The 15,406-nt window shown below is 35.3% G+C and overlaps 1 protein-coding gene across 4 annotated transcripts in view; it reads left to right on the top strand.

The window, feature by feature from the left end:
- The window catches only part of SEC24B (SEC24 homolog B, COPII coat complex component), a 99,533-nt gene extending 85,525 nt beyond the window's left edge, over window positions 1-14,008 (top strand). For all 4 annotated transcript variants that reach the window (XM_019417268.2, XM_019417262.2, XM_019417256.2 and 1 more), the window contains 9 exons: window positions 11-169; window positions 1,240-1,413; window positions 2,475-2,585; window positions 4,064-4,239; window positions 5,096-5,233; window positions 8,261-8,365; window positions 9,173-9,265; window positions 12,762-12,865; window positions 13,111-14,008. In XM_019417268.2, the coding sequence (XP_019272813.2) occupies window positions 11-169; window positions 1,240-1,413; window positions 2,475-2,585; window positions 4,064-4,239; window positions 5,096-5,233; window positions 8,261-8,365; window positions 9,173-9,265; window positions 12,762-12,865; window positions 13,111-13,225 (1,175 nt within the window). In that variant the 3' untranslated portion in view covers window positions 13,226-14,008. The remainder of the gene's footprint in view (window positions 1-10; window positions 170-1,239; window positions 1,414-2,474; window positions 2,586-4,063; window positions 4,240-5,095; window positions 5,234-8,260; window positions 8,366-9,172; window positions 9,266-12,761; window positions 12,866-13,110) is intronic.
- The last annotated feature ends 1,398 nt before the right edge of the window (window positions 14,009-15,406 follow it).

The following is a 15,406-nucleotide window of genomic DNA, read 5'->3' as shown; positions in this document are numbered from 1 at the left end:
CTCTCTAAAGCTTGCATGTCCAAGTATTCTGCAGGGTGCATCTATTATTACCCATCTTTCCACTATACTCACAATCCTTCACAAGCAGAAAAGTTACAGAAAGACCTGAAACGGTATCTCACAAGAAAAATTGGGTTTGAAGCTGTTATGAGAATAAGGTGTACTAAAGGTATGAAATTACAAAAATCATGCTTTATATTATATACTTTTGTCAAAATTACTTTGACTACCTATAATGATTCTTCATCGTTCAGGACTCCCTGCTTGAACCAGTCAGCTATAAGCTGTTTTAAGTGTATATAGTTATTGAATAATCATTGCCTAATTTTTTAAGTAATTTGAATAAATGAGAAAAAGTAATGTTTGCTTTATTAGGAAGAACCTAAGAAGCCATACTGGAGGTGATTTTAGAAGGAGAATTAGAGGAGTAGGGAAGATCATAAGTGAAAATTGTTTGATGAATGATCTTTGCCTTCATAATCATTCAGTTACTCTTCAGTTTGCATTACCTCAGTTTTATGTGAATGTTTGCTGGAGGGATTCTCATCCCTAATTTTAATTTAAAAAAAAAAACTTTTTTTAATGTTTATTTTTGAAAGAGAGAGAGAGCATAAGCTGGGGAGGAGCAGAGAAAGAGGGAGACACAGAATCCAAAGAAGGCTCCAGGCTCTAAGCTGTCAGCACAGAGCCCAATGCGGGGCTCAAACCCACAGACTGTGAGATCATGACCTGAGCAAAAGTCAGACCCTAAACAGACTGAGCCACCCGGGTGCCCTTCCCACCCCCCCCCCCCCCAATTTTAATTCTTAAATGAGTTATATAGTAACCGTCATTAGTTTCATTTTGTATATTAGATCTTTGTCTGACTTCAAATCATGTATGAGAAAATATAAGATTACTTATCAATATAAGTTAAATGTATACTGTCTCTTTTATATAACATGCATTGTTTGTTAGTTTTGAATTGGTATTTTTAGAACCTTTACTAACACCCTAATCCTAACCCTTTTGATTTAGAATCACAGGGGCACCTGAATGGCTCAGTCAGGTAAGCATCTGACTCCTGATCTCGGAGTCTTGAGTTCAAGCCCCGCATTGGGCTCCATGCCTCCAGCATGGAGGCTACTAAAAGAAAAAAATTCAAAATCAGAGACAGTTTTTACTTTAAAAAGTAGCTTTAGCCTGAGGTAAAGATACTTCTGTCGCTTTATCTTTTATAACAAGTTTTCTCTTCCTTAGGTCTTTCAATGCACACTTTTCACGGAAACTTCTTTGTCCGTTCCACTGATTTGTTATCCCTTGCCAACATCAATCCTGATGCTGGATTTGCAGTACAGCTGTCAATCGAAGAAAATTTGACAGATACTTCCTTAGTGTGCTTTCAGACAGCTTTATTATATACATCAAGCAAAGGTAATGTTAATAGATATGAAATATAATCAGCCGTAATTTCCCCCTCCTTTTACATGCTGGTGGAAATGGGGAGAAAGAATGAATGTACAGTGGGAGATAAATGGAATCTGCATTAGTTAATCAAATATATGTTCTGTTGTTTTTTTTTTTTAACTCATTTTGAATCTTTAATATCATTTTTTTGTTGTTGTTGTTTTTGTTTTGTTTTGTTTTATTAAGGGAGAGAGCGAGCACACAAGCAGGGGAGAAAATCCCAAGCAGGCTCCACGCTCAGTGCAGAGCCCGATGCAGGGCTTAATCCCACAACCCTGGGATCATGACCTGAGCCTAAATCAAGAGTCAGACACTCAACCAACTGAGCCACCCAGGTGCCCTTTTAATATCTAATATTTAATATTTTTGACTCGTGGAAGTCATGGATTCTCAGTATCATATGTGTCTGGTAAACTCATGCTAAATCCAGCTATGTCATCCTTAGCATTATTTTTTGCCCCATAAAATAAATAAATCTGTATATCATGTAAGACCCATGTTAGTTACTTGACAGTCAGGTTTTCCGACATTTTACTATGCTGTATATAATTTACAATGATTGATATTAAACTGAAAACCAGGAGGCACCTGGGTGGCTCAGTTGGTTGAATGTCCAACTCTTGATTTCCACTCAGGTCATGATGCCAGGGTCGTGGGATCAAGCCCCGTGTCAGGCTCTGCACTGAGTGTGGAGCCTGCCTAAAATTCTCTGTATCTCTACCTCTGTCCCCCTGCACAGCTTGTGCGCACGCTCTCTCTCTCTCTCAAAAAATTAAAAATAATAAAAAATTTAAAAATAAAAGCCAGAACCTAATGTTCAACTGTATACAAAATATATATCACAATCTATAAATATGGAGAGTGTTTGATTTTCTTTAAAACCCATTACGTGTAAAACTTTGTTTTTACATTTCAGAATCCTGTTGGTTTAATTCAGTCAAATAGTAACCTGAATACTATTTTGACCTGTCTGCTTTATTTCTGTCTTGGTCTAGTGTGTTTTGACATTATTTCATCATTTCCTATAGGCGAACGGAGAATTAGAGTGCACACGCTCTGTTTGCCAGTAGTGAGTTCACTAGCAGATGTGTATGCGGGAGTGGACGTACAGGCTGCCATCTGCCTTCTGGCAAACATGGGTGAGTAAGAACGTGAACGACTTGGATTCTTCTGTCATAAAAGCTGAAACCTGGACGTTTTTTACCCTAGAAATTACTTACTTAGAAAGTGTATATGTTTTACATCTTCACTTACAGAAGTGTGAATTCGACTGTTCTTACATTTCTTATTAACTCTTTAGTTTAAAACCTTCTGGGGGATTTATAATCACTAAAAACTGGTAACAACCCAAATGTCCTTCAGTTGATGAATGTTTGAACAAACTATGGTATATCCATACCATTAACTGTAACTCAGTGATAAAAAGAAATGAATTGTTGATACGTGAATAGACATGAATGACTCTCAGAGGCATCATGCTAAATGGAAGGGAGCTAGCTTCAAAAGGAGACAGCTGTAGACATACTCATATGACATTCTGGAAAAGGGAAAATTCCAGGAGTGAAAAACAGATCAGTGATTATCAGGGTTAAGGATAGTGGGAAGATTTTACTACAAGGGGCCAGCACCCCTGGATATTTTTGGGGTAATGGAACTGTGGTGTATTTTGATTGTGATATTGATTACATAGCTGTGCGTTTGACATATAATCACCATAGAATTATACCCAAAAGAATAAATATTATTATGTGTAAGTTAAAAAAAAAAAGTCTTTTGGGGGAATTAATATAACACTGGGAGTGTTGTTTTTAATGAATTTTCCTTTTTGATATGAATCTTATTTTTCATGTAGTCCTAGAGAAAAGTAGTCATTGTTATCTATTTTGGGAAAAATTATAATACCATATACTAAAGTATCCCAATATTTTATTATTTTATCTGTATTTCAAATTCAGTATGTTATAACTGATTGTTTTTCAATATAGTTTTTTTTATTCAATATAATTTTTATTTTTAATACTTGGGCATACCTATAGGCTATCTCTAGTTTAATAAAATATGTGCTTGGAAGAAAATAACTTTCACACTGAACCTGGCTCTTCAGTGTCTGCATGAGAAGCTATGTTCAGTTGCCCTCTTTTTTTTTGTTGACCTGGAAATGCTTTAATAAAGAAAATTTTAGAGGATCACAAGGTATGACTCAGATAGCAGAACCCAGCATTGTTTATGCAAAAAAAAAAAAAAAAAATGATACTCTATACATGTGACTTCTACTGGAGAAATGAAAACATCCCTAGAGCTTTCTTGCTCAGATGTAAATGGATGGTACACATTCCCTTATATCAATAGAAGTTAAGCATTTTTAGATGTATAGAGACTAAAACCAAAAGGTCCAAAACAATCTAGATTTGTTCTGATTGACAGAATTGTTCACATTTACCTCACAAAAAATGTGTCATGAGTAGACACTTGCAAAATGAAGGGGCAGGTGATAGGTATTTTTCTATCCTGAAAACAGTGTTTGTTGCTTTCTTAAGAAATGCATGTAAATTTTATCTCTTCTAGCATTCATTGGAATCTAATGGTGAAATACATTTTCATTTTGATTGCTTTATAGCTGTTGATCGATCCATCTCCTCAAGCCTATCAGATGCAAGAGATGCCTTAGTGAATGCTGTCGTGGATTCCTTATCTGCATACGGCTCAACAGTCTCAAATTTACAGCACTCTGCCCTGATAGCACCCAGCTCCCTCAAGCTGTTTCCTCTCTATGTTTTGGCCCTTCTTAAACAGGTAGCTCTCTGTCTACACTGTTACATTTCATAAAGATGAAGAAATGAAATCCAGGTTTTCTGGGGTTTTTCATATTTAACTAGACAGTTTTGCAGCTTAGCACTGGAAAATTTTTGAAAAACAGAAGATCAGTGGAAAATGAAAGTATATAAAAACCGGATGTTTGAAACCATATGCTCTCTTTAATATGTGGAAGCAACAAGGGGCACCTGGGAGGCTCAGTTGGTTAAGCGTCCAACTTTGGCTCAGGTCATGATCTCGCAGTTCGGGAGTTCAAGCCCCGCATCAGGCTCTGTGCTGACAGCTCGGATCCTGGAGCCTACTTCGGATTCTGTATCTCCCTCTCTCTGTGCCTTTCCCTGGCTCATTCTCGCTCTTGGTGTCTGTCTGTCTGTCTGTCTGTCTGTCTCTCTCTCTCTCTCTCTCTCTCTCTCTCAAAAATAAATAAACATTTAAAAAAATAATATGTGGGAGCAATTTAAAGAATGGTATGCTTTTATAGCACACTCTTAGTATGTATGTGCTTCTGGAACAAGACTCTAAGGAAAGGATTTACTGTCCATCGAACATCTTTCCAAGTCTCAAGCACTATAATACCTGTTATATATGCATCATCTTATTTAATCCTTACCACACCCTAGAGAGGTAAGCATTTTTTTGTTTTTCTTATAATAGTATAGCTTTGAGAAGCTAATAACTTGCTCACCTATCTACCTGTTCAGTGTCAGAGCTGAGAATTTAATCCAGGTCTGTTTTGAAGGCCATGCTTTTTCCATGACTGTGATGGTATATATATTTGTTTTAATGTTTGTCTATATTTGTTTTATTTGAAAATATGTATTTTTTTTCCTCGTAGAAAGCATTTAGAACTGGTACAAGCACACGCCTGGATGATCGTGTGTATGCCATGTGTCAGATAAAGTGTCAGCCACTTGTTCATCTAATGAAAATGATTCATCCCAACTTATACAGGATAGACAGATTGACAGATGAGGTAGGATTTTTTAAATATATTTGAGCGTCTTGATTCTACAGCTAGGCTGCTAATGTAAGGTGCTAACAATTTTTTACATCTGCTCTTTCCCTATAGTAGTAATATAGTAAATGACGACACTAGCTGTAGAGTTGGTTGAACAGTAGGACTATTAGATACTGTCTATGGTTATGGAGTTTTCAAAAATAACGGGAAGTAATTCAGCTTATGGGTTTGGTGGTATTTATTACAAAGTAAATTGTAGAGTGGACATTTCCATTTGTATTTGGTAGATACTGACTGTTCCTGATGTGATCAGAATGCAATTTTTGTTTTTGTTTTTAATTCCAGTATAATTAATGTATAGTATAATGTTATATATAAGGTTCAGGTGTACAATATAGTGGATCAACAATTCTGTGCATTACTCAGTGCTCATCATGATAAATGTACTCTTAATCTCCTTCACCTGTTTCCTGCATCTCCCCCCACCTTCCCTCTGGTGACCACCAGTTTGTTCTCCATAGTTAATAGTCTATTTTTTGTTTGTTCCTTTTTTTCTTCATGTTTTCTTAAATTCCACATATGAGTGAAATCATGGGGTATTTGTCTTTCTCTGACTGACTTATTTCATTTAGCATGGTACCATCTAGATCCACCCATGTTATTGCAACTGACAAGATTTCATTCTTTTTTATGACTAATATTCCATTATTTATATATACTACTTCTTTATCCATTCATCTGTTGATGGATACTTAGGTTGCTTCCATACTTTGGCTATTTTATATAACACTGCTATAAACATAGAGATGCTTGTATCCTTTTGAATTAGTGCTTTTGTATTCTTTGGGGAAATACCCAGTAGTGGAATTACTGGATCATATGGTAATTCTATTTTTACCTTTTTGAGGAACCTCCATACTGTTTTCCACAATGGCTGTACCAGTTTTCATTCCCACCGATAGTGTACGAGGGTTCCTTTTTCTCCACATCCTCGCCAACACTTGTTATTTCTTGAGTTGTTGATTTTGGTCATCTGACATGTGTGAGGTGATATTTCATTGTGGTTTCGATTTGCATTTCCCTGGTGGTGAGTGATGTTGAACATCTTTTCATGTGTCTGTTGGCCATATTGGGTGTCTTTGGTGAAATGTCTTTTCATGTCTTGCCCATTTTTTAATTGGATTATTTGGGTTTTTGTTCTTTAAGTTCTTTGTGTATTTTAGATCTAACTCCTTATTGGATATGTCATTTGTAAATATCTTCTCCCATTCAGTAGGTTGTCTTTTGTTTTGTTGATTGTTTCCTTTGCTGTGCAGAAGCTTTTTATTTTGACATGGTCCCAACAGTTTATTTTTGCTTTCATTTCCTTTGCCTTAGGAAACCTATCTGAAAAAATGTTGCTGTGGCTGATGTCCAAGAAATTGCTGTCTGACATGCCCTCTTCTAAGATTTTTATGGTTTCAGATCTCAGATTTAGGTCTTTAATCCGAGTTTATTTTTGTGTATGGTGTAAGACAGTGGTCCTGTTTCATTCTTTTGCATGTAGCTGTCTAGTTTTCTCAACACCATTTGTTAAAGAGACTGTCTTTTTCCCATTGCATATTCTTGTCTCCTTTGTCAAAGGTTAATTGACCAAATAATCACGAGTTTATTTCTAGGCTCTCTATTCCGTTCCATTGATCTATGTGTCTGTTTTTGTGCCAGTGCCATACTGTTTTGATTACTATAGTTTTATAGTATAACTTGAAATCTGGGATTGTGATATCTCCAGTTTTGTTCTTTTTTTTCAAGATTGCTTTGGCTATTCAGGGTCTTTTGTGGTTCTATATGCATTTTAAGATTGTTTTAGTTCTGTGAAAAATACTGTTGCTATTTTGATAGGGATTGCATTAAATCTGTAGATTGCTTTGGGTGGTATGGACGTTTTAACAATACTTGTTTTCTAAATCCATGAGCATGGAATATCTTTCCATTTGTTTGTGTCATCTTCAATTTCTTTCATCAGTGTTTTATTGTTTTCCGAGTACAAGTCTTTCACCTCCTTGGTTAAGTTTGTTCCTAGGTATTTTATTATTTTGGGTGCAATTATAAATGGGATTGTTTTCTTAATTTCTCTTTTTGCTACTTCATTATTAGTATATAGAAATGCAATGGATTTCTGTGTATTGATTTTGTGTCCTGTGACCTTTCTGAATTCATTTATCATTTCTAGTAGTTTTTTGGTGGATTCTTTAGGGTTTTCTGTATATTGCATCATGTCATCTGCATAATGAAAGTTTGACTTCTTCCTTACCAATTTGGATGCCTTTCATTTTCGTTGTCATCTGATTGCTGTGGCTGGATCTTCCAATACTGTGTTGATGAAAGTGCTGAGAGTGGACATCCTTGTCTTGTTCCTGATCTTAGGGGATGGAAAGAGCTTTCAGTTTTTCACCATTAAGTATGATGTTAGCTTGGGGTTTTCATATATAGCTTTTATTATGTTGAGGTGTGGTTCCCCCTGATACAAGTGCAATTTTGATTATATTATAAACCAAATCTTGTATCCAATAGTTATTTTTAATATGCAAATTTTGGTTCCCCCTGATACAAGTGCAATTTTGATTATATTATAAACCAAATCTGGTATCCAATAGTTATTTTTAATATGCAAATTTATAGTGTCTTTTCTTTCTTGTGTTAAAACTCTACTCATTGGAATCTTCTTTATTTTGTTACTAGAAAAACGTGAAAAAGTAGCTTGCTTTGCAGCAGATTTAATAGTCATACTTTTAATGTGTCCAGATCCCAGAAGGGAAGGAAATGGACATATCATTTTACATATTCATGTTTTTTATCTTTGTAATTTGAATATATCTGAGTGTCTTGATTCTATAGCCAGGGTGGTAATGTATTATCAATAATTTTTTTGCAACTTAGAAAATTCTCAAGTGTCATTTTTTAGTATTTCATAAAACGCTGGTAGTAGCCTTTACGTTCCAGACTGTGATGATAGTTATATAAGTTCCTTCACGTTTCATCTCTTTTTTTTTTTTTTTTCAGGGTGCGATACATGTTAATGACAGGGTCGTACCTCAACCACCTCTTCAAAAATTGTCTGCAGAAAAACTGACAAGAGAAGGTGCTTTCCTTATGGACTGTGGCTCTGTAAGCACCCTCTACTGATGATGTTTAACACTGTTCTGGCTGGCAAAAGCAGAAACACTTACAGAGGCCAGCTCTGTTATCATAGGTCAGGCAGTGAAAGGTGGGATTAGGAACTGAGAAGCAATAAATTGGTACCTGGCACAAGCAGTCACTTTATTTTAGACTTTTCTAGTCAGAGACCATTTTATTATTATGGATTATTTATTGTCATGGGTTATGTATACTTGATAAAGAGAAGTAAAGAGATAAATTCTGTCTAGCATCTAGAATCATTAAATTCAAAGGGACCTCAAGAATCTTAGCAGTTTCAACTTCTCCCCATTGTCTAAGCCATTAGTGATTAGGAGTTCAGGAGAAGTCACTGGGCCAGATGGTGGTGAAGGGTGTCAGAATGATCAAGATAGCTTCATAAACGATACCTTATGAGCAGGAAAGGAGGGGTGAGGGAGAGCCCTTAGTTAAAATACACAGATAGTAATTGAAATAGTGGATAGGAAATACAGTGAGTCAGTTATCCTGGCTAAAGCACTACCTCCCTATTGGGGGAAAAAAGTAAGGAAGATGGTGAAATAAAATAATATTTTATGGAAAGTCTTGAAATTTAAGCAAAGAAGACATGAACCACTCTAGATTCTTGAATATGGATTCCAAATGTACCAATTATGAGTTTCCTTTTACTTTTATGTTTGTTCCTACTTTAAGATGGTATACTTTACCTCTTTTATGCTTCACGATTTTGAGAAAATTAGTTATAATAGGTTTCTGAGTACGGAGCTTTAATATGTTGTTGGGTTTTTTTTGTTTTAGGTTTTTTACATTTGGATTGGAAAAAGCTGTGACAATAATTTCATAGAGGATGTGCTTGGGTATCCTAATTTTGCATCAATACCACAGAAAATGGTCAGTGGGCTCTACACTTTTATCTTTTTGTATGCTTGTTTGTTTAAAATGTTCAGTGAGATCAAATTCACATACAGTTCACCATTTTAATTATCATAAAGTCAACTCATTAGCTTTTAGTATATTTACAGTGTTGTACAACAGTCACCAGTACCTTAATTTCAGAGCATTCCCATCACCCCAAAAGGAAACCTATATTCCAAATTCTCCCTCCTGCTTTCCCCTAGCAACCCCAATCTACATTCTGTCTCTGCAGATTTGCCTGTTCTGGACATTCCATATAAATGGAATCACATAAGATGTGGCCTTCTGTGTTTCGTCTCTTTTCATTTCTCATAATGTTTTCAAAGTTCATCCCCATTGTAGCACATATGAATACTACTTCATTCTTTTTTTTAGTTTATGTGCTGTGGAAGGAAGCACAAGTACTTCATTCTTTTTTATGACTAAATAATAATTGTGTAGTTACGCCACATTTTTAAATCCAGTCATTCATTCATTCATGGACATTAGGGTTGTTTTCCTTTTGGAGTTACTGTGAGTAGTGCTACTGTGAACAATTTATGTACAAGTGTGTGTGTGAACATATGTTTTCAGTTCTCTTGTGCATACCTAGGAATGTGCATACCTAGGAATAAAATTGCTGGGTCATATGATAAACCCTATGTCTGATTTTTTGAGGAACTGCCAAATTGTTTTCCAACAACTTTAACTTCTAAGTTTTTTTGCTGATAATAAACATAATTTTTTTCAGTGGGCCTTTTCTGGATGTATATTAACCCATACCAAAGAAATACGATTCTGAAAATAGTTCTCTATTTTATTAACGAAAAGGCCTACTTTAAAGTCAACGTAATTTTTATCACATTCTGGTATTGTTTGATTGATTGATTTTATTTTGACACATTAATTCCAGAGTTCGTTTCTAAAACTCAACAAATGAGGTAATAAGGAAAAGTTTAAGAAAAGGGAATAATGTCAGCAGAGGGGAAAAGCATATGAAGAATAAGTTGTTGTTGTTTATTTATTCATTTTGAGAGACAGAACAGGCAGGGGAGGAGCAGAGGAGAGAGAGAATCCCAAGCAGGCTCTGCACTGTCCGCTCTGAGCCTGACATGGGGCTCAAACTCAGAAACCACAAGGTCATGACCTGAGCCGAAATCAAGAGTCGGACACTTAACCTACTGAGCCACTCAGGCATTCCTAGAAAATAAGTTCTAAATAAAATAGTAAACTTTCTTCCAAAGCTGTAGTTATTTAAGCACTGTGATAGTGGCACAATAAATATATCAGGGGGACAAAATAGAAATGGATGTAATTCATGACAAATAGAAGGTGGTAAAGATTGCATTTAAAGAAAAAAATACTAGAAAAATAATCTTTATTGTATTAAAATGGGTAGGGCCTTTGTAAGTCTGTGATGGAAAAGATTAATAAATCTGAGAGCATTAAAAAAAACATTTCCATGTGGTAAAATAAATAAAGACAAACAATAAAATCAGAAGGTTATCTCTAACTCAGGACAGGAAAAGGGCTAATTTCTCCAGTATTAAAAGTTTTCTTACAAATCTTTAAGAAAAAGACACCCCAGTCCCCTCAGAAAAAAAGGAAAGGAAAAATGGGCAAAAGATTTGAATAGGCAATTTATAGGAGGGAAAATCTAGTAGTAGCCATGTGAAACAATGTTCAGCTTCAATCATAGTTAAAAACAATAACAGTAAATAAAGTTTTCTATTTAAATATTTTCTATTTAAATTTTTACTCTATACTTTGAGTTATTTAGTTTACTATTAATTTGGCTTTGTAAAAAACTTCATCATATAACATATATATAACTTACATATATAAATATATTTATTAAATTTATAAAATATACTTATGAAGACATGTAAGAATAGACTTTTTAGGTCTTTTAAAAATAATCTCGCACATAGTTTTAAATATGCATACACTGTTCTTTAGAATTCCTTGTCCTTAAATTTTCTTTTAAGTTTTATTTTAATTCCAGTTAGTTAACATACAGTGTTATGTTAGTTTCAAGTGTACAGTATTAGTGATTTAACACTTCCACACATCACTCGGTGTCATCATGACAAGTGCCCTCCCTAATCCCCATCACCTATTTAACCCAACCCCACCTCCCTTCTGGTAATCATCAGTTCTCTAGAGTTAAGAGTCTGTTTCTTGGTTGGTCTCTCTCTCTTTTTTTTTTTTCCCCTTAGCTTGTTTATTTTGTTTCTTAAATTCCACATATGAGTGAAATCTTAATAGTATTTGTCTTTTTCTGACTGGCTTATTTCACTTAGTTTATACTCTAGCTCCATCCGTGTTGTTGCAGATGGTGAGATTTCATTCTTCTTTATGGCTGAATTATATATATAGTATATATATATATATATATATATATATATAAACACCACTTTATCCATTCAGTCAATGAATACTTGGGCTGCTTCAATATCTTGGCTATTGTGAATAATGCTGTTATAAACATAGGAATGCTTGTATCCCTTTAAATTAGTGTTTTTGTACTCTTTGAGTAAATGGGTAGTGTGACTACTGGACCATAGGGTAGTTCCATTCTTAACTCTATGAGGAACCACCACACTGTTCTCCACAGAGAGTGCACCAGTTTGCATTCCCACCAACAGTGCAGGAGGGTTGGCATCCTTGCCAACACGTGTTGTTTCTTGTGTTGTTTATTTTAGCCATTCTGACAGGTGTTCTCATTGTAGTTTTAATTTGCATTTCCCTGATGGTGATGATGAACTCTTTTCGTGTGTCTTGTTGGCCATCTGGATGTCCCCTTGCCCTTAAATTTTAAGGACTAAAGGAAACATACAGTTCTCTGAGGATGACTGTTATTAGAAGAGGATGTAAGAGGGGCGCCTGGGTGCCTCAGTCGATTGAGTGTCCAACTTCGGCTCAGGTCATGATCTCACAGTCCGTGAGTTTGAGCCCCGCGTCGGGCTCTGTGCTGACAGCTCAGAGCCTGGAGCCTGCTTTGGATTCTGTGTCTCCCTGTCTCTCTGCCCCTACCCTGCTCATGCTCTGTCTCTCTCTGTCTCAAAAATAAATAAAAACAATTTAAAAAAAAAAAAAAAAAAAAGGATGTAACATACAACTGTTGAGCAAATTTGGAAATCAGCAATAGCCCCTTTCAAATGCATGTTTCCTTTAGATGAAACATAAAAGTGCAACACAATACCAGTGGCATATTAATCATGGTTTATGTTTTATCGACTTAGAAAAAATATAATATGCAGGTAAAATACCAGTGATATGTACTTACCATCAAACATGTTTTATTATCTTATCCAAAAGAATATAAACAGGTTTGTGAATAATTTCAATTTCACTCGTTTGGTTGCTGCTTTATGGCTGAGGATAGAGTACTGGTGGTTGGTGGTAGGGGGAACGAATCATGATTTAGCTCTAATATTGCTGAAGTGTGTGAGAAAGGGAAATAATTTCCTAACTATGTTACTTTTACCAGACGCATCTTCCAGAGCTAGATACACTTTCATCAGAAAGAGCGAGATCCTTTATCACTTGGCTTAGAGACAACAGACCATTAAGCCCAATTCTTCATGTAGTAAAGTAAGTACTTCTGTAACTCAATTATGAAATTGCCGTATCCTGTGCAATCTGTGTGAAATTGCTTGTCTGCAAAGCAGACTTTAAATAATATTATGAAAATGTATTCTAGTAGAAGAATGCTGTTAATTGATAAATATCCCTTACGTTCCATTTTCCTAAAGTCCCCATGTATTGATTTTTTTAATGTATAATTATTCTTTTTAATAATGTGCATCTCTAGATAAATACCCCTTTTTCTTTTTCAGAGATGAGAGTCCTGCCAAAACAGAATTTTTTCAACATTTGATTGAAGACCGAACAGAAGCTGCATTCTCTTACTATGAATTTTTGCTTCACATTCAGCAGCAGATTTGTAAGTGAAGTGAAATAAAATTGAGTAAGAAGCAAAAGATCCGTAGCCTGAGTAAAGCGTACTCTGTCAGAGAAGCACACAGGCTGTTTGAAATGAAGGCATTTGTTGTCACAAGACACAGTGCGTAGCATAGCACCCCGAGGCTTTGGCAGAAGGTAAAGGGGAAGAGAGAACTCGACAGATTTTCTTCAGCCCGAATTAGTGGTCATGACGATGCTGTTTCACCAAGTATATTTTGAGTTGGTTTCTACACATTTTCAGTAGTGCAGCAGTACAGTGCCCTGTTCATTGCAAGCTGGCAAATTTATGTAGCTATGTGGAATGGTATGTCCTAATGTCAAGTTAGGTAAATCCCTTTTTCCTATACTTAATATAACATTTCTGGACTTGAAACTCTGACAAGAGATGCCAAAAGGCAGTGGTACCGTGTTACTTGTTTATATGAATTACTTTTTAACAAGGAATGATTTGTATTCATTAAATGAATTCAATATTTTCCCTGTAAAAACAATAGCATTTCAGTACATGAACTATAGAAAAATATATATAATGTACATAAATGTTACATTTGTAAAGAAAATGTAAAAATGTAACTACAAAATATGAATTGCTTAAACTGTGCTGCATCGTTGGATGACAACTCTTTTGTCACAGTTAGAGAATGAGGTTGACTAATGCATATGATGAATTGAGTCCACAAAAGAAATACAAAACTCTTTGTAATTCTGTTAAATCTTTTATGTGGATTTATTTATGATCAGCCTACTAATTAAAAATATTTTGCTTGACAATATTTGGTGTCTTTTTGTGTGTGGGCAGGGTTGTTGGTGTTACTTTTACATATAGGATATGTTGAATTTACTACTTGAATTTAGTAATATCTGTGAATCAATACGTTTTATTACTTTGTGGACATTACCGAGTACTTATTCTGTTTGTATTCTAAAAGCCAATGTTACTTTCAAAATACGTACAAGTATTCACTAGGAATAACTTAATTTGTCTTTCTCAGTTAAATTAGGCTTTTTTTTTTCCTATACATTCATAGCAAGAAAATTTTCATGACATAGTGACTATCCTATTTGTTAAGATTACCATCTTGAATTTTGAGAGTCATTTTATTCTAATGAAAAAAATCTCATTTACTAACAGGTTATTTACTATAAAAACTATTAATGATCTATTAGATCATTGAATGGAATTTTATAACTATAAAAGTCCCATCAATTAACTTCAGAAGGAAGAAGGAACTTGGTGTGTTTAGTGGGTGATTTTTACTGGTTATGTATTTGGTGGCTCTGTTTTCTTTAGATAAAAATAAACGTATTCTTCTCACATTCCTTGATGCAAATGAGAAGTTAAATGACTCACTCTAAATGACTTCACTAATTAATGACAGAGCTAATAGTAAAAACCAAATGTTCTCCCCTCCCACCACCTACTCCCATCCCAACCTCACCCCCAAGACTGTACTTGTCTCTGTACCATGATGCCTCCAGCAAGGGTGAATCTTATTGAACTTTAGGAAAAACTACAGTATTCTAAGGGCAACTAAATATTGTAATTTTATAACAAAAACTATCTTGTTTCTACTTTGAGAAAGAAAAAATCATTTGGATATTTTGTTACTCATTCAGGAGGTAATTTTAAGCACTTAATAATTGTCAGACTTTGTTCCAGGCATAAAACAAACAAAATCCCCACTTTCACAGAGCTTACAGGCTAGGGTAATGGTGTGGAGGACTGAGAAAAAGACAATGTATTTATATGTCAGGTGTAATGAAGGCTCCAAAACAAAATAAAGCTGGATAAGGGAATCAAGAATGCTATTTTTGGTAGTAACTAGGGAAGGCCCTTCTGGAAAATGACAGCTGAGCAGAGACCTAAACCCACACAGGTGTCTGGAAGAAGAGCCAACCAAGCGGTAAGTGAATATGGAAAGTACCTTTGGATTGCCCTTGTTTTCTCTGTAAAAGAAGCAGCAGAGTTACCAGCTGAGAGAGGGGGAAAGTAGGAGAGGCTTCAAGAAATAGTTGCTTAGGGGAGTGAGAGGTTAAATTGACCAGTGGCATGTAGTAGGATTGTCAAGCAGCACTTAGGACGTTGGGGTGTGAGTCTTGAACATAAAGTGGAACCATTGAGCTCAGCAGTGCCTCTTGCCTCTGGCCACATCCAGCTGCTTCGTGGAG

This window comes from Panthera pardus, unplaced genomic scaffold, assembly GCF_024362965.1.
Source record: "Panthera pardus isolate Hobbes unplaced genomic scaffold, ASM2436296v1 HiC_scaffold_13, whole genome shotgun sequence".
Taxonomy (NCBI): domain Eukaryota; kingdom Metazoa; phylum Chordata; class Mammalia; order Carnivora; family Felidae; genus Panthera; species Panthera pardus.
This window is presented reverse-complemented; position numbering and strand designations above follow the sequence as displayed.